Source organism: Coffea arabica, chromosome 6e, assembly GCF_036785885.1.
Source record: "Coffea arabica cultivar ET-39 chromosome 6e, Coffea Arabica ET-39 HiFi, whole genome shotgun sequence".
Classification (NCBI taxonomy): Eukaryota; Viridiplantae; Streptophyta; class Magnoliopsida; order Gentianales; family Rubiaceae; genus Coffea; species Coffea arabica.
The window spans coordinates 2,273,873-2,291,586 of NC_092321.1; the positions used below are offsets into that span (position 1 = coordinate 2,273,873).

Below are 17,714 nucleotides of genomic sequence, written 5' to 3' on the forward strand. Positions count from 1 at the left end.
ATGGAAACAAAAGGACTTGCTGCAAAGGATATAATTTACAAGCTATTTAACAGGGCGAAGCCCTTTGCTGCTGTAATTTTTTTGCAATTTGGGCTTTCAGGAATGGATATCCTCTCAAAAGTTGCACTCAATGAAGGGATGAGCAATTATGTATTTGTGGTCTACCGCCATGCCATTGCCACGGCTCTTATTGCCCCTTTTGCCATCATACTGGACAAGTCTCTTTCTCTCTCTATCTGCTTGTGAATCCTGCCTTTATTTATGTATAAGCCACTACATGCCTCTAGTTTTATGTCCATGATCAACTACTCCAGTAATAAAATGTACATATCAAATAGCTGAACATACTTTTCAACAGGAAAATAAGGCCGAAGATGAGACTCTCAATATTTGCAAAGATCCTGGTTCTCAGCCTACTCGAGTAAGTCTCGAATCAGATCCTGTTTTCTCAGTATCAATTGTAGAATACTTACTAATGACTTTTATATGGCTCCAATTAACAGACCAGTTATAGACCAGAATCTCTACTTTTTGGGCATGAAATACACCACAGCGACCTTTGCTGCAGCCATGTGCAACATTCTTCCTGCCATAACCTTTCTGATGGCCTGGATCTTCAGGTGAATAATACAGCATTCTTCCAACTTCAATCGGAAACTGTAAAGCTCAAAGTTCATAACAAATAAAGTCTTACATGCATATGTAAACAAGAATGCTAGATGCACATACATGCACACGCAACCGTAAAAGCAAGTAATAACTTTCTTGTAATAAGATAAGTGTTGAATAAGCTCTAAAGTACATTTATGCTAGGCTTGAGAAGGTGAAATTAAAGAGCATTAACAGCCAAGCAAAGATAGTTGGCACTGTTGCCACCGTTGGAGGTGCCATGCTCATGACACTACTTAGAGGACCAGTTATTAAGCTGCCCTGGACAAAAGGAACCACCAGTCCTGAACATCAAAGTGGTGGTATAAATCTTCAAAATTCAATCAAGGGCGGACTCTTTATCACAATTGGATGTTTCGGTTGGTCTTGCTTCATGGTTTTACAAGTAAGAAATGACATGATACAATGTATACAAGAAATTTGTAGTATATCATGATAAGCCAATTTCTTTCCTCTACATTTCTAGGCAATTACACTTCGGGCATATCCAGCTGAGCTCTCTCTCACTGCTTGGATATGCCTACTGGGAACAGCTGAAGGAGCCATACTGGCACTAATAATGGAGAGGGGAAAGGCTGCAGTGTGGTCCATAAACTGGGATACTAAATTTCTTGCAGCTTTATACAGCGTAAGAAAAACATGGCCAAAACAAGCACAAGCCCTTTACTTTTTGGAAAGTGATCGTGTTATACATGTTTATTACCAGTTCCCCTGCAAAAGTGTTACTATTAACTCCAGTTCTTGCATTCCTCCATCCGCATCATTGAGGTTCTAGTAATTCCATTCTCAAAATGTCAGCATATTGGAACCAAACCAGAAGATGTTTTATTGTAACAGGAACCATTGAAAATACAAATGATGAACAAAAAAAATTAAGGAATTGGTCATAAAAGATAAGAAAAGAAAGCTCAGTATCACCAAAAGAGTATATTTGCTATTATAAAACCACTTTGTTCACATTATATGCAACCACTACATAGATGTTTTATGTGCGTAATCAGCTGAGTTTGCATTTCAACCATATGCAGGGTGTTTTCTGCTCTGGACTTGCTTATTATATCCAAGGAGTAGTCATGAAACAAAGAGGCCCTGTTTTTGTGACAGCTTTTAGTCCTTTGAACATGGTTATTGTGGCTGTCTTAAGCTCTTTCATTCTGCATGAGCTAATGGATCTGGGAAGGTAACAATTTACCATCTCACCCGCAAGGAATAACTATGGCTACACAGACACATAGCTAACATCATATTTTGCAGGGTGCTTGGAGCCATTACCATAGTTGTTGGCCTTTATCTTGTTGTATGGGGTAAAAGAAAGGACTATGATTGCCCGTCTATTGAAGGACTTCCAACAGACATTCAAATGATGAGTGCAGATACCAAGTGCAAGGAAAACAATAATCATGAGGTTGTCAACATTAATTCATCCAAAGAAGGAGCTGTCACTGGAGATGAAGTATAATGACAATGGTTCTCAGATTCTATATAGTCATTCTGAAAGTTGCTTTAACTCCATGTGAAACAGTAGACTTCTTTTCTGTACCCCCTGTTCATGATGACTCCAGGGAAAGGTAGAGTATATTCTAATTGTAATGCGACTAAAGCCAGTCTAACATAATGACGGCATATGTGGTGTAGAGTCACTTGACCACTGCAATGTTTTTTAATGTCAATTATCATAAGACATTTACCCCAGATAAGGATATGTGGGTGAGTAATTGACATGTTATATTTCTTGACAAGCATGCATTTGAGGACACCAGTCAGCTTGTGGAATTGTGAACACTCTACATGCTGACAGAACTTGGCATCTAACAATTTTATCCAAGACCATGGCAATTGGGTACTTGAAAATGTGGTATTTGTCCCAGCTTTGTTCTTCAATACCTAGATATGTACCCTAAACATCAACCTCTCTTGTAACATATTTTGAGGAGAAATAGATGTTGAAACTCATAAGAGGGACAAGAAAACATCAAGAAAGGTCACATCAGGAGCTATAGAAACTGTTTACTTTGGCAGGCATAGAACCGCCGATGTAACAGCCCTGCCTATTGAATAATTGAAATCATACCACTTTTTGAGACTTATTCTGAAATAATCTGAATTAATACACCCACCTCATCTTAATTGAGCAGCCAGATCTTAAATACATATGCTAATATCCAAGTTCCAATAGAAAAACTACTGGCCATGTGCGCTTAATTCCTGCCAAACTCTAATGAAGCAGGCTAAGGCAATATAGACCAAAACCACATCAATTTGAGGAGAATCAATCAGTTAAAGCATTTCCAACGTTTGCAATTCAAACAACAATTCTTTTCCCACTACATGTTGTGGGCTAAATAGATTCTTGTGAATTTCAAGTCCAACGCCCAGCATAAAATAGAAAGTAAATAATGTATCCTACACAATGAAAAAATAACAAGTGTATTCTTCCTCATCAAAAGTCAAGATTTAGACATGTCATCATTTTGCCTCTGCAGGACTTTCATTTTTTCCAACTAATGCCCAGTTCATTTGGAATAATGCTATCAAGTTACTGCATTAGATTGAAATCGCATGAAACCCACTTCTTGCAAGTGTGGACACTATGCAACAATGAAACCAGACACTATACTGTACATTTTGTACAAATGTTACAATCCGTTCCATAAGTTTCCTTCAGCATAATTCATCCTATTACAAACAATCAGTTCTATTTTCTGTACTTTCAGTTTATCATCCCGCAAGGCACCTTGTCTATCACCATGAGAATCTACATAATTTTAGCCACTAATAAATTTATGAAGAGCTCTAACTTCAATTCAGTAACAAAATCTCCACAAGCTAGAGGACAAACATAATAACATCTTACACTAATTTTGCCCACTTCAAGATAGTTGTTTTCCTTCCTCTTTTCCGTATATTCTCTGAAGTTCACGTGTTGCAGCTACAAATGATTCTGAAGATAAGGAAATAAAATCAACACGCAACTCATAAGAACATGAGAAAGGCCATGGAATGAACCATAATAATAAGTAAAAAATAATGCATCACCTTTCCAAAGACGAAAGGATTTTTGGTTGATGGGTGACCCAGTAATTGTCTGAATTACATCAAACAACAGATTTTGTGGAGTATTCCTCAACTCTTGAACAATCCCATAAACTGTCTTGCCATTCTCAAAGTATATGTGATTGTTTGGATGTTTAGTTTTAGATCCAGCATGACGCTCAAACTCGTAGGCATTAATCGCCTACAAAACAACATCATAGGTACTTGTAGCAATAAAAGCAGTTACATAATCATGCAAGAATTTAGAAGTTTTGTAGTTTCACTGACCTTGGTATGATTACATGTCTCACAACCACATAGATAACCAGAACCTTTTATGGTGCCCCTAAGTTCTTTCTGTCACGCAATATAAAATGTATAAGTGTCAGAAAAGCCAATTTCAAGCTGAAGTAATGGCGATCAAAGCTTACCTCTCGTGACCACGCAATATACTTCACGGGTACTCCATCTAGTATACCAGTTGACAGCAAACTTCGAACATTAGAAGGGAAATTATTTGGAGGAGGTTTTTTAATTACTTTATGTTCCTCTTTTTTCCTTGAAACAATTTCTTTACTAGTAACTATTTCAGTGGCTTGTGCAAGTGCATCAGCATTCGACTCAACTGACACCTTTCCTTTCACTGTTTCAGATTTTAGAACTGAAGATTGACCCATTAGTAAGTCATAACTGCATATGAGCCTTTCAGAAGCACTCAAATTATCATCATCAGAAATTCCACCAAAAGATATGATCTTACTTTCTCCCTTACCACAATGGTGGGCCAATGACAAATTATTGTCATCAATTGTGTTGTAGCTTTTAGACCCTGACATATGATGATCTTCAGTATTGTTGTAAGAGTGATCTATACATGCAGCTATTTGAGCTTCTTTATCAAAAAGTTGCCCTGTATGGGCAATATTACTAGCATCCATGCTGAAAGGCAGCTCAATTGATTCAACAGCACCATTCATGTTTAAGGAATGACTCACTGCTCCTTCATTTATACCGAAATTTTGGAAACTTAGTGCTCCTGTGTTTTTTCCATCTTTATCTAGAGATGTATTGAGTGATATACTACCATTTTCCTTGTATGCAGGACCTATTGAAGTCCCATCACAGCCATGATGGTTGCCAGGTTGATCCACTGATACGAAATCGTTATCCTCCCTCATGAAGGAAGTTCCAATAGACATCACATTTTTATCTGCTCTACTGAAAGAAAGTCCCATAGAAACAGAATTATCATCTGTGTTAACAAACGCATGAGGCACTGACACATAACCGCTGTCCTCTGTGTCATATGTGTGGCCAAATGAAGGGATGAGATTTTCTGTATCCTTGACTTGGCTGACTTTAACTTTTCTGATACCCCCATAGTTAAGACCTGTCTTAGGATCTTCCAGGGAATTAGATATTGATAAACCAAATGAGAAATCACTTTCAACACAATCCTCAATAACCTTTCGTTTCATACTTATACTTCCCAAGTCAACTGATGGAACATTTCTCTGACCAAAGTTGATAGTCCTTGCAGTCTCAGGGTCAAAAAGCCTTTGTGTGAATTGGTTTGCAACTGAATGGAAAGTGGAAGAATGTCCCCAATGAGAAACATTTGAATTTAGAAAACCAGAGAATGAATTGGAATTTGGAGCTTCAACTGCTTGCTTTTTATTAGGGAACAACTCTGCCTCAGCACTTTCCATAAGCCATTGATGAGAATTTGTTGGCTCAGTTCTTGATGAAGTATTGTAAGCCATCTTGGAATGAATCTGATCTCAAGGATTTTGCTACTTAAAGGCCCAAATTCTGGAAATAGTACTGTTAAGTACAAAATGTAGCTAACTACTTATGATTTTTCCACGAGCCATGATCCCAAAATCCCGGAACTGAAGAGCAAATCAGGTGGAGTATGCTTAGTACTTTCATTCAAAATTTAAAAGATATGACCTCGTGTAAAGGAAAACAGAAATTGCATTCAAAAGCAACAAGTCACAACAATATTTTGAGTCAACAGACAGACTCCACTTTAGACTAACTTAGCTTCAAGAGTGTTCTGACCATAGGAGTAAACTCATCTGGAAAAAGCAGTATAAGATCAAAAGTGCTCTCCCCAAAAGCACCAACCTTCCATTTAATCCTGAGTACTGCATTTTATGCCTCCATAAATTTCTATCAGATGTTCAAATTTCTACATTGCAGGTTTTTGGAAGTTGAAGACTGAACGGAAATGAATTACTCGGATCTTATGCTCTAATCTGTTTACAAAATTTTCCAAAACCATTCTATATACGTTCAAAAGATTACCCAGTCCCCGTTCCCCAGTTTAGAGAAAACGAAAGCGCATCACCCAGCTCTAAGTAGTCAGAGAAACACTTAACCATTCAAAAAATCTTTCACTATCTAACTGAATAATTAGTCAAGTTTGATCAGCAATTTACACAAAGCAATAACTCTATCTACCTAAAAGCTGCAACTTCTTTCAAAATCAGTTAGAAGGCAAATAACAACCAGAAAGACGAATAAAAGACCAGCGTGGATTCCTTTAATATTCTGAAACAAACTGATTAAATCCAAAACACTCAGATATCTTTCATTATTTTTTTTTCTTAGGTAACTAAAAAGGTTTATTAAATATCTGGGAATACTCACAAGCAACAAAAGCGGCACAGTGAGGTACATTACGAGCTACATCATTTAACAATCAGCAAACAAACGCGAACCAACACTATCAGAGCAAAAACTCTACTTAATACGAATATTCCAAAATTTCAATCAAGAGAAAACTCCCAACTGGCAAGGATATCTTCAATCTAACTATAGTACTTTGGCCACATAGCGGAAGTCGTGCAGGTAACACTCTGAGAAACCTTCATATGGAACCAATTGACCTACAATGTCATCATCAATTACTGACGGAATCACAATCCTCTTATTCTCTCCAATAGAACTCTAGGCCACAGCACAGGCACTTGCCATAACAAATAACGGATTCATACTAGTACTACTTTTCACTATCTTCAAGTAAATAACCTCAAGATGAGTTCAAAAAAATTCTCTGTTAACACAATAATAAATCCCAATCGAAGTCCGTCACCATTTTTAAGTAGCTATATCGTCAAGATTATTGGTTCATTCTGGTAATTGAACAAATAAAACAGCCAAAAGAAAACCGTAAAATACGAGAATGACATTCGATTTTTTAATAGCTAAGTAAAATTGAGACTAAAATAATTCAGAAGAGCTACTTACTTTCACAAGGACACTAAAATTCATTCCTCTACATTTTCCCTCTCAGCTGGAATACTAGAGACTAGATATACTGGCTTCAGCTAAGCTCTCTTGAACTATAAATCAATTACGATTTTCCTGTCCAGAAAATAATCAAAATGCTCTCGCAAAGACAAAGAGTGATCATAGTGATAGCATAGTGTAAAAGTAACACTCAACAAGAAACGAATACTCGAGATTGCACAAAAAGTAATGACAAGAACGATATATATATTTGAATACGAACCTGCGGTTGTAGGAGAAAGAAAGATGACAGTAGTAGTTGTCAACGAAATCAACAACTTCTCCGGCTACGAACACGGAACCGGCGAAGTAGGATATCGGCGAGATCTAAGTCATCAGAGCTTGTCATGAACCTGGGGAATGGCGCTGATAATGTGGTGCAGTCGGTCAGCGGAATCGGTGAGTGAGACTTGGATTTTCTCGGTAGACGTGGGGAAAGAACGATTTATCTGGTCCGTTCAATGGACTGTTATGTTATGAGCTCGTCGGGATCAAGAATCAAGCCGCTTCCATGGGAAGATCTTGGATGCACCAGATTATAGCCCGGGGGCTGGGACCTGTGGGACGTGGCTTTTTGAAAGAGCGGGTATGATGTAATCCGAAGTGGGCCCACATTATAAGAGAATTTGCCTTCCAGGCTGACCCACATGGGATGTGAAAATACATTGTCCATCCTTAGTGTTTGGAGGATGGCCCAATTCCATCACTATTGTTTTCCACAAACACATTTGGTCCTTTATATTTCAAGTTTTGACCAATCAAGGACAATTGACAATTAATCTATGAATTTCGTTTGAATTTAACATTTAATGGGTCAAGTATGACCATATGTAGAGTGTGAGAGGCACATTTGTGAGTCAAAAAAGTCAAGCTGTGACAAAAGCTAGCAGACTCATTTCTTACCCTCCATATTGAGCTAATTATTAAGCAAAAGGAACGGCCATAATTTGGGATTGGCCTATTGTTGAATCCCTATTTTTAAAGAGAAATTATGCTTTTAGATTCTTGAAATAAAGCCAATCAACGGTCAATCTACACCATTACTTACTTCGTTTTATGCTTTTAACTCTTTGATTTGATGTGGTTTTTGCTTGAATTTGCACCAATTTGTTTCTGATTTTTGCTAGGGTCCACGAAACAGAGGGGGGGGGTCATGATTAAGAGCCGAAAGTTAAAAATGGGTAGAGACAAGTGAAAAAAAAGGCGAAGAAAAATGAGTTTGCTGGTTTTTGTCGTCGCTAGAATCTTTTGATTTATATGTGTATCAGTGTATCTCTCATGCACTTTATTTGATCATAAATAACTAATTAAATCAAAATTAAGAGACCAATGTCAATTGTCCTTAATTGGTCAAAAATTAAAATTTAAGGAATGAAATGTGTTTGTAATGAAACAATAGAGGGATGAGATTAGTTCATCCCCCAAACAATAGGGATGAAAAAGGTATTTTCATTTTCTCACATGGTATTGCATAACTTTAATTTCTCTCTCTCTCTCCTTTTCGTTTTTTTTTTTCTGAAGTTTTGTTTTCGTACTTATTGTCGACGAGTAAATGTCAGCTTCAAGATTTTCATTTTGGTAACCAGGCTATCTTTTTTCAATGAAATACTTCCACTACCTCCACAATAAGTCATCTGTGAGACTTCAACATGTTTCAGGCCCGAGGTCAATTACAAGACTAGTAATGCAACGTGTAATCCTAAACAGATCATATTGGGCCTCGAAAGTGGACTTCCAGTTTGAGTTTTTAACCTGCCAAACTTGTCCCAATTCAGATAGTACATTCTCTGTCTTAGGATCCAACGGTTAGCAAATATCTATTCCTTAATGAGCTAGAAATGTAGTAACTTTACCTATATTATCTCACTCTACTTTAATTTAAAGGGAGGTTCAACTGGACCTATAGAAAATCGATAGTACTAAACCATCATCGGATCAAATCGGTGCGTTACGCACCCATCGGATTGAACCCATCTGTCACTAATTCTTAACCGACATGCTCGCTTTTTTTTTTCTTATTTATTTATTTTTATGTTTTTGTGCAGAGGATGACAGCTTTAATTAACTTGTTGAGAGAGGGAGAGAGAGGGGAACCATACATTAGCAAGTTAGATTGAAGCAAAATTCTCATTCCAGGTAAAACTATTTAACAAAATTCTTTTCCAAAAAAAAAAAAAACGAACTAACAAATTTGACAAGAGGCTATTAAGGGACAAAAATCAAAAACATCATTGACCCAAAAATCAACCTCTCGGGTGTCGGAACTCCCTTTCCGCTTATCAGTTCCTTGACAGAAATCAGCCGCCTTCTTCCCTTCAAAAAAAAAAATTTCTTCACCTTCTCATTTACAGCTTCGCTTCAATCAGTCACCACCAAAAATTTCCCCCATCTTTCCCAAACTGGTACAAAAATCTTGAAATAAAAACGTGCTTCTGCAAAGGCTGGACCATATACCTCGATTAAACTGCCAGAAGAAGAACAAGGTATAATAAAGCCGCATGGCCAACAGTGCCCAGACAAATTCAGGCACTTACTGCGTCTCGTGCTCCCTGCTGTTCTATATGCATATATACTGCAGAAAGCCATCCTGTACCAATTCATCGTGAACTTCAGATGCCCGCCATCGCCCGCAAAAAAGTTTCGCATCTTTAAACGTGTCAAAAGCCCACTAACCCCGCCTCTGACCAGCGTGTGATTTTGTCACGTAGTGCTTCGAAGGACTGACTGACGCAGCACCATGCAATCGAGAAGCAAACAAGTCGGCTTAAGCCAGTAATGAATAATCAGAGCCCCAAATTGTGCACATTTTCCATCTTTGAATGTCGTCTCGATTCTCTCTCCGGCTATTGGTTGATTGAAAACAACATAGGAGTGCTCTGGATGCATTTCTCTGCCCTGGTCAAGAACAATAGCTCTTCAGCTTGAACCTTGGCAACTGCAGCACAAGTTGATGATGATAGAACTGTGGGTTGCGCTGCTGCTTCTGCTTGAGGCACGGTGGCGTTGGAACTGACGGGTGGAGCAGCCTTGTCAGTTTGGGATACATTTACTTGCACTGAGAAAAGTGAATTAACTGGCCTGTGATCAGAAAATTTTGATTCCCCCCTTGCATACCACAATTGCTTTAGTCCCTCCCCCTTCCACAATATCCTGTCACACCTGTAACAAAATTACAAACTATCAAAATCAAGATGCACTGGTTCGTGACATGTGATGAATCTTAAGAATGGAGTAATTATTTTTGTAAAGCAAATTATTTTATAAAGGTTAGCCCAATTGGTTTGGGATCGTCACGAGTGCAAAATACAGGAGAATTTTTTTTTTTTTTTTTTTAAAATTGTTGATGATTCTCCTTTCCAGTTCTTGAGTAATATAATAGTGACACAATTGGAATTTTAACTACATCAGCTTCACGGAGCACATGATTGATTCCAAGTGAAGAGGGTTAAAACAAACCCAAATAACGTTAAGTTAAAGCATGCAAACGTGAATTTGGGATTTTTTTTTTTCCAATTTCTTTTAGGTTGTCACTGAACATGCATCAAATTTCAGAAATTTTAGGTCTAGTTCTTTGACCTTATTTTCTTCTCAGTGTACATCACTTCGTTAATTAGCATCTTTCGAGTGAAAACATGACATGTGATAATGGTTTGCTCCACAATTTGTCAACGGTTATTATTACAATATTCTAATGGTGCTCATTTCCCTTCCCGACTGCTGCTATGAAATTTGTTTGGTTTTTTAAGAATCGTTGTATAAATTTGTGGTACAGACTATAGAGGCCCCAGCTGAAGTTGTTGTCAAAGGTTAGATATTTTAGAACGACAGAAGAGTCTAATAGCGCAGAAGAATACTTGTATCCTCAAGGTTGTCCAAATAAAGCCAAAACGTCAAATGTAACAAAGGTGGAATGCTACCAAATGAGAGAAGCTGATTGGTTCCATTGGCCTTTAGTGGGGGCAAAACAGATTTGGCGACCCTACAATTATTACTTTGACTTTTGGAAGCTTGTTGAAATTTAGACCGCATTGGTATGGTTGTAATTTTTTTTTTTTTTTTGTCATTAGCAACAACGTACGCTAACTTAAAATTATAGAGATGAACCACTAGATCAGACAAGTGTACTACTATCTATATCCTTTAAGTGATCGATTCTATAGAAAAGTTTAAAGAGTCTCCCCTAACCCAATGGTTGTATTGGTATGGTTGTAACTGGTAAGAAGGACGGGAGCTTATAAACAAATAAAGAAAGGGGTCAGGGATCCAACAAACCAAAACCCGAATATTGGAACTAAAAATGCGCAACGGATCTTCTGTCCCACACTCTGTGTCACTTTCTGTGCTACTTTTTATTATATTGCTATTTCTCCTTCATAAACATCATGTTTTAGTTCTTTTTTGTTTCCTTAAGATTCAATAACTATTAATTCAGTAAAAAATAAATACAACAACCTCAAAAAAGCAATATATAATAGAAAATTAAAAAATACAGCAGAAAATTCATAAAAAATCTCATTTTTTAGGCATTTTGATTTTTTGATTTTGTTAAATTTTGTGTATTACTTAATTAATAGTTATTGAATTTTAAGAAAACAAAAAAGAACTAAAACATGATGATTATGAAGAAGAAATAGCAATATAATAAAAAGTGGGACAGAGAGTGGCACGGATGTGGGACAGAAGATTCGTTGCACTAAAAATGGGAATTTGGCACCATATTCTTACCAAGCAGGAGTGCGCCGCTTCTCTTTAGACGTGGAGGTTTGAAGAACGTAGGTGTCAGAATCTTTGAGGTACTTGTATGTTGGTGCAAAGTAAATCTTGCCTTCTTCCCAACCAATGAAAACACGACCAGCCCTTTGTTCAATTCTTAACTGCCAATCATCCAAGGTTGTATTTTAGTTACTACTAGAGTAATAAATAAATAGTACTACAATTCAGCATATGGTAGTATTTCCCTTTATGCAGAAACATTTGAAATACCTGATCCTTCTCTAGGAGTGCTTGCCAGTCATTCTTTTTGAGTAGCTCAATTGCGTCTCCACCATTGGGTGCAAGCCGATAATTTAAATCCCCAAGCCATATTATCTTTCTGCATCCAAATTTAATAGGTTAGTCCGCTGGGTCACCACTATAAATCTATCCAAGGTATGGACCGACTAATTCAAATTTAATAGGTTAGTAATGTAGTAGCAGTACTTGTTACTTACTCATGATTCAAAATTCCATCCGGTGGAACTGGTTTTCCCGGTATTCCGCAGGGGTGAGAGAACCTTGTCTTCCTCAAAATCTCTATCACGTCCGAATTCCTTTTTATCTCGTCACCCTCTTTCTCTCCAGAGGCCAAGTGAGTACAAACGAAGCAGAAACTCGCCCGATGCAATATCATACTCATTGATATTGATCCCTACTAACACCACCAGCCAAGGGGTTACACAAAGATCCAATGCAGAATCTTCCAAACAAATTTGTTTTTTTTTTTTACCTAAACAACAACGGCCGCATAGCATAATAACCAGCAGTAGTACCTTATTTCCAAGGTATCCCATGATGCCTCTCCCGACGCAGGAAACCTTCAAACTGGAAATGTGCTTGCGCAAATCTGAACGTACCCACACGCATAAAAATATTCCTACCATCTGCTTGCTGGCCGCCAAGCAGTATTTAATCCCATTCGGACTACTGGGCCCTGTTGACACGGCGGATGGACTGGCTGCTGAAGCTTCTTCACTTGCAAATGAATTATTTGGATCATTCAAACTCATGTATCTTTCCAACCCTTCTTGCTGGTCTATTCCATTTTCCGGTGAGAGCATATCCGAGAAGTTGACCCCTGGTTTTACAGCAAATTGTCGCCGGTCAAGTGGGGATTGTGAGGCGGGTAAAGTTAGATCTTCCGGCGGGGAATCATCAGTGGCTGAATGGTGAATTCCATTGAGAGCTTGGCGAATCAGAGAAAGCCATTTGGCAGATGGACCGCTGTCCTCCGCACCCAGTACGTTACCGGCATTAAGAGGGACGATCTCCTGAAAGCTGACGAAATGGACAAGCCGTTAAACATGGAGAAATCTTCCAACCGAACCTAGCAAGCTTCTCTTGGGGTAATCTTAATAGGATCGCTTTTTGGTTTATGCAACTCTGTAGACCCATTTCGTTTTTTTATTTTTTTGAAAACTAGAAAAGAAGTATTTTTTTTTCTTTCAATTTTTGTTCTAACAAAGTAAATCACTGCCTATAACTATGGCTTTTAACTTGCAAAATGGTCTTGTTCCGGGGGAAAAAATACTGTAAAAAAGTAGAAAACAAGCATACCCAAGCACATAGATGTCAGCCGGTGTAGATGTTCTCAACCAATCGCCCAAAGTCAATCCCTCATGCGGTGACTTGCCACCTACATTCCACGTCGCCACGAACATCCTATTATGGTGTAGATCCACCACAAAATGGTGCTTATACATCAAGTAGATGCTATAATAACTTTGATAAAAAAGAAAAAAAAAATTGCACACTCCACCAATTTTAATGATTGAGACAAGAAAACACCACAGAGTTGTTTGTCCTCTATGGATTTTTTTACTATGCGGACTAAAAAAATTTTCGACAGAAGAATAAGCAGATGGCATTCATCAACAGAATATCTAGATGCGAACGGTAGGACTGTGATGTCTGTATACATCTAATCCCAACATTTGCGAATAATTTAAAGAATCTTTGAAAAAAAAAAAAGGGAAAAAGTCTAATGTCAGAGAACATTGAATATTAGAAGATGTTCTGAAAAAGAAAACCAAATAAAACCAACTTGTTGCAGTATGAATATTATTATGTTGTACTGGAAATCCAATAAGAAATGAATCCAATATTATGTGATACTTGATGGAAGTTTACTACTAAGATGAGCAGGATATCAAAGCAGGATATCTGCATAAGGCCTTGGGAGAAGTTAACAAATTTGCTAAAAATATGTCTTTCGGTTAATCAGAGCTGTTATTGCCTTACCTAAGGTCGCGGTTATCCGACGCTGCGGCTCCATCCAGTTCAAGTGTTGGGCTTTCAATTCCATTACATGCTTCGAGTAAGCAACCCTCTGATCATCATCATCATCATCATCAGATCAAGACTTTGATCCAAAAATTAAAGAGAAGACAAGACAATGACGTGGCACACAATAGGCAGAGGGGATTCAGGTTCGTTAGAGGCTAACGAAAGCCAAAAAAGGTCTCAACTAATCCAAGTACCCTTTTTCATGAGCAAATGAAAGAAGCTAATCAATGACGATGGGGAAAGAAGCAGGCAATAGTCACAGCCTACTCTCTCTTCTTCTTCTTCTTCTTCTTATTATTATTTTTCCGTCAAACCTCAGCATTTTATACTTTTTATTTACTCTTATCCTACAGGGGAAGGGGACAAATTCAATGGAGCCATTGAAATTCAAAAGCGACTAAACCACCCCTTGAATTAGAGGAATTGATGGCGTTTGATACTGGTGAGGAGATTTAATCCCCCCGAACCAGCGCCGTGACAGGGACCTAAACGCCCTCCTGGTGGCCACTAGACCAATGATCAGGTGGCTAACAGGCGCAGCCGCCTACTAAATGAGCTGAAATTCGGTAAAACTACTACTCCCTCCAACTGCAACCTCAGTCGACAGTTTTACAGTACGGAAACAATCGAATGTCAAAAGTGCGGCGCCAGAAAAAATAACCTACCAGCAAAATCCTCCGGTACAACGACGTGGGAGCCTTGATCTGAACAACTCTTCCTTCTCCGTTCAACTTTATCCATCATACCTGATTTAACAACTCTATCAATAAACCTTCGACGTAATTCATAATGCATCAAATATAAATTCCTATGATCGTCTGAAATTACGGAAATCTTACCAGTTACCGCGCAGTCCGAATGAAATTCATCGGCACCGCTCCTTATGTTCAACAATTTTCTGACGACCAGCTTTGGCCATGAGCCCTGCAAAAAAACCAAAAAAGAAGTTCAAGAATTATGCCCGAAAGATCTACGCTTAAACGTCCCGTAGCCCAGAGGTCTTGCGATTTAGAAGTACCTTAGAATTCATCCGTTCCGTTCTCATTGCTCGAAGTTTGCAAACAATCTGCAAATAGAGAGATAGAGAGAGGGAGAGAGAGAGGAGAGCCAGTTTGTGTTAGGAGGAGTGGACTTTGGAGCGTATAGATATCGATCGATTCGGGAATAAATTTTGTGATGCAATTTGAACTAATTTAACACCCCAGTTTAAATAACGAAATTGATCAAATATATTTATGTGGGTGTGAAACATTGGGAAGAAAGGTTGAAATATGTCAACAACTCAAAACTGTTTGGAGGCCTGCTCCCTGTTATAAACAATTGATAAAATGGAGCATTCGACGGGTAATATTAATTATTAAAAGACCAATTTGCAGGGGAAACGGAGACAGCTTCTGAGGAAAGCAACACAAGACTTGAGAAAATGTTACTGGGAAAGGAAGGCAGTGTATTTGTTAAAATACTAACTGTGTGTATTTTTATAACACCAGTAGTATTTTAAAGCGGGTGATGGAAGAGAGAGAACGAAGGGGGAGGTGGAGAAAGAGGCCAGTTAGTTCCTTTCTCTTTAAGAATAATAATCTCAGAATTTCGGGCTGAACACTTTACAGAGAGGTAGACAGAGTGGAGGAGAGGAGGAGCAGCAAAATAAAGGAGGAGGAGAAAAGTTCTAACAAACTTTTTAGGAGTTAAAAGACCAAGTCTTGATTATGAATCCATGAATGGCCAAAAAAAGAGTCACCTTTTTCAGAGTTCATTGCAGTCAGAGCTACCTATCAGATATAACGAAAAACCGAGCAGTAAAATATACTACTACTCCCCCCAGTGTACACATCGAAAAGAAACCAAAAAAACCAGGGATGACCAAAATGAGATGCATATCAAAAAGTAGAAATTCTATGATCTTGGAAACTCAATCTAATCAAATCTTTAATCAAGGACCCGCAAATGAAGACACGTTTAATATTCTTGCCTTATTTGTATGGACTTGAATTGTTGAAAAGTTGGAAAGGTGAAGTTTGAGCTCAGAAATATTTCTAAGGATATTAATGCTTTGTGATGGCCCATATCTTATATTTGTACAATCAGTCAGAAGTCTTGAAAGTGGGCAGAAGGTGACACAGAAACAGAGAGGAGGTCAATTTAATGTGTAAAATCGACAACACCAAAACAGAGCATAGAAAAACAGAGAGGTTGTTGCGAATATGAGAAGGCTATATTACCGGAATGGGGTCAACTGCATTGCTGATGGCGGATGAAATCGAGGCAGGGGAAGAACTTGAAGTCGAAATTTCTCTTTGTTAACAAAATCTGAAAAGTAGCAGCTCGAAAATTCATGACAAAACTACACCAGTGGAGACAGACTTTGCTGAGCATGTATGGTATGGGATGGCTGTACAAGGGGGAAAGATCCCTTTCCCTTGGCCTCTTTTCTCTGTCTTTCCTTTTCGTTTCTGTTCCCCAGATTTAGAGACTCCGTAGTCTGCACTTGTGAAGAGAAGAGAGTGATGCATGTAAATGCAAACGTTTGACTCGTACTATATTGGCTGGTGATGAAGCGGAGGACGCAGAGAAAGACTGGGAGACGTTCCTTGGAAAAGCAAATAGGAGCGGTGGCTGATCTATATATATATATTAGTAGTGATAGTACCGTGGAGAGAGACGTGGGAACTGGGAAGTTAAAATAATTAGTGGTACTTCGTGAGGACATTGAAGTCAAACAATTACTGCTTTAGGGGCTTTATGGTCATCCAAGTGTTCAAGTGAAAAGCTTGAATGCATTTTTCTTTCTTAAATTTCCTGGAGGAAGATGAAGCAACTAAATTCAAATAAAATTGGTTTATTAGTTTTTCTAAATGTCAATGAATTTTTTCGGAGAGTCATTTCAATTAAAGTAAATAGATCTGACGATTTTAAAATATATACATTCACTTTTTATTAACTTTTCGAAGAATCGTTTTAATTTAATAACTTAACGAATTTAGATTTCAAATTTCAGTTTTATTAAATGCATAGTGAGACTAACTCAATGGTTTATAAGATTATGGAAACCTAATGTGCAACATTGTTCCCTTTTTATAGGAAAATTAAAAAAAAAGGCGATTAAAAGACGTATTTGTTATAAATATAAATATTTTTCTAAATAATCATATATCCAAACATACCTAATATTTTTATCTTCCATTCATTTTATATATTGCTAAGTAGCCAAAATTGAGATCCCCTTTTCCCCTTGTTTGTTTTTTAAATCCCATTCCTCATCTGTTATATAAATATATATATATATATATATATTAAATAGCCGTTGTTTGTTTACCTCTAAATTTCACGATAATTTATGACATTGCAACATTACTCCGTCTGGTAACATGCTTCACCCCAAACCGATTGGGGCTACTCATGAGAACTTTTTCTGTAACAACTAAGGACTAAAACCCTGATTTCTTGTTTTGTATGCTAGCCCAATTTAGGATGCGTGGTTCCTGCTTAGAAAGCATATTCAGTAAGAAAGCAAACGCAGCGCAGGGCCCCGTCGCGGTGATTTTGGTAAAAAGTACTTTTAGATGGTAAAAATATTTTTAAAGTGTTTGGTAAATATCATCTCATAAAATTTGGCGTTGCGGTGCTTTTGATTAAAAAAAAAAGCACTTTCAGATACTAAAAATACTTTTAAA

At 37.7% G+C, this 17,714-nt stretch overlaps 3 protein-coding genes across 6 annotated transcripts; 1 reads left to right on the forward strand and 2 right to left on the reverse strand.

Moving 5' to 3' along the window:
- On the forward strand, positions 1 to 2,384 carry LOC113695273 (WAT1-related protein At2g37460-like). The gene is made up of 7 exons (XM_027214303.2): positions 1 to 218; positions 359 to 421; positions 504 to 620; positions 814 to 1,054; positions 1,136 to 1,297; positions 1,698 to 1,849; positions 1,924 to 2,384. Exons 1-7 carry the CDS (start codon positions 1 to 3, stop codon positions 2,126 to 2,128), a joined length of 1,158 nt encoding a protein of 385 aa, XP_027070104.1. The 3' UTR covers positions 2,129 to 2,384.
- An 876-nt stretch (positions 2,385 to 3,260) lies between these two features.
- LOC113695271 (uncharacterized) lies at positions 3,261 to 7,566 on the reverse strand. Of its 3 annotated transcripts, none has more exons than XM_027214301.2 (6): positions 7,223 to 7,566; positions 4,134 to 5,594; positions 3,991 to 4,059; positions 3,706 to 3,904; positions 3,524 to 3,610; positions 3,261 to 3,424 (listed from the first exon to the last, which is right to left on the reverse strand). In XM_027214301.2, exons 2-5 carry the CDS (start codon positions 5,463 to 5,465, stop codon positions 3,540 to 3,542), a joined length of 1,671 nt encoding a protein of 556 aa, XP_027070102.1. In that variant the 5' UTR covers positions 5,466 to 5,594; positions 7,223 to 7,566; the 3' UTR covers positions 3,261 to 3,424; positions 3,524 to 3,539. The 3 variants fall into 3 exon arrangements, with proteins under 3 accessions (XP_027070102.1, XP_071910421.1, XP_027070099.1); XM_072054320.1 differs by adding an exon at positions 6,958 to 7,074 and having other exon boundaries at positions 3,261 to 3,610; positions 7,223 to 7,565; XM_027214298.2 differs by having other exon boundaries at positions 3,261 to 3,610; positions 7,223 to 7,565.
- A 1,541-nt stretch (positions 7,567 to 9,107) lies between these two features.
- LOC113695272 (type I inositol polyphosphate 5-phosphatase 8) lies at positions 9,108 to 16,613 on the reverse strand. Of its 2 annotated transcripts, XM_027214302.2 has the most exons (11): positions 16,263 to 16,613; positions 15,059 to 15,106; positions 14,880 to 14,964; positions 14,706 to 14,786; positions 13,996 to 14,083; positions 13,312 to 13,416; positions 12,528 to 13,032; positions 12,210 to 12,406; positions 11,983 to 12,091; positions 11,725 to 11,873; positions 9,108 to 10,158 (listed from the first exon to the last, which is right to left on the reverse strand). In XM_027214302.2, exons 2-11 carry the CDS (start codon positions 15,083 to 15,085, stop codon positions 9,843 to 9,845), a joined length of 1,662 nt encoding a protein of 553 aa, XP_027070103.1. In that variant the 5' UTR covers positions 15,086 to 15,106; positions 16,263 to 16,613; the 3' UTR covers positions 9,108 to 9,842. The 2 variants fall into 2 exon arrangements, with proteins under 2 accessions (XP_027070103.1, XP_071910422.1); XM_072054321.1 differs by lacking the exon at positions 16,263 to 16,613 and having other exon boundaries at positions 15,059 to 15,259.
- Between the last annotated feature and the right edge of the window lie 1,101 nt (positions 16,614 to 17,714).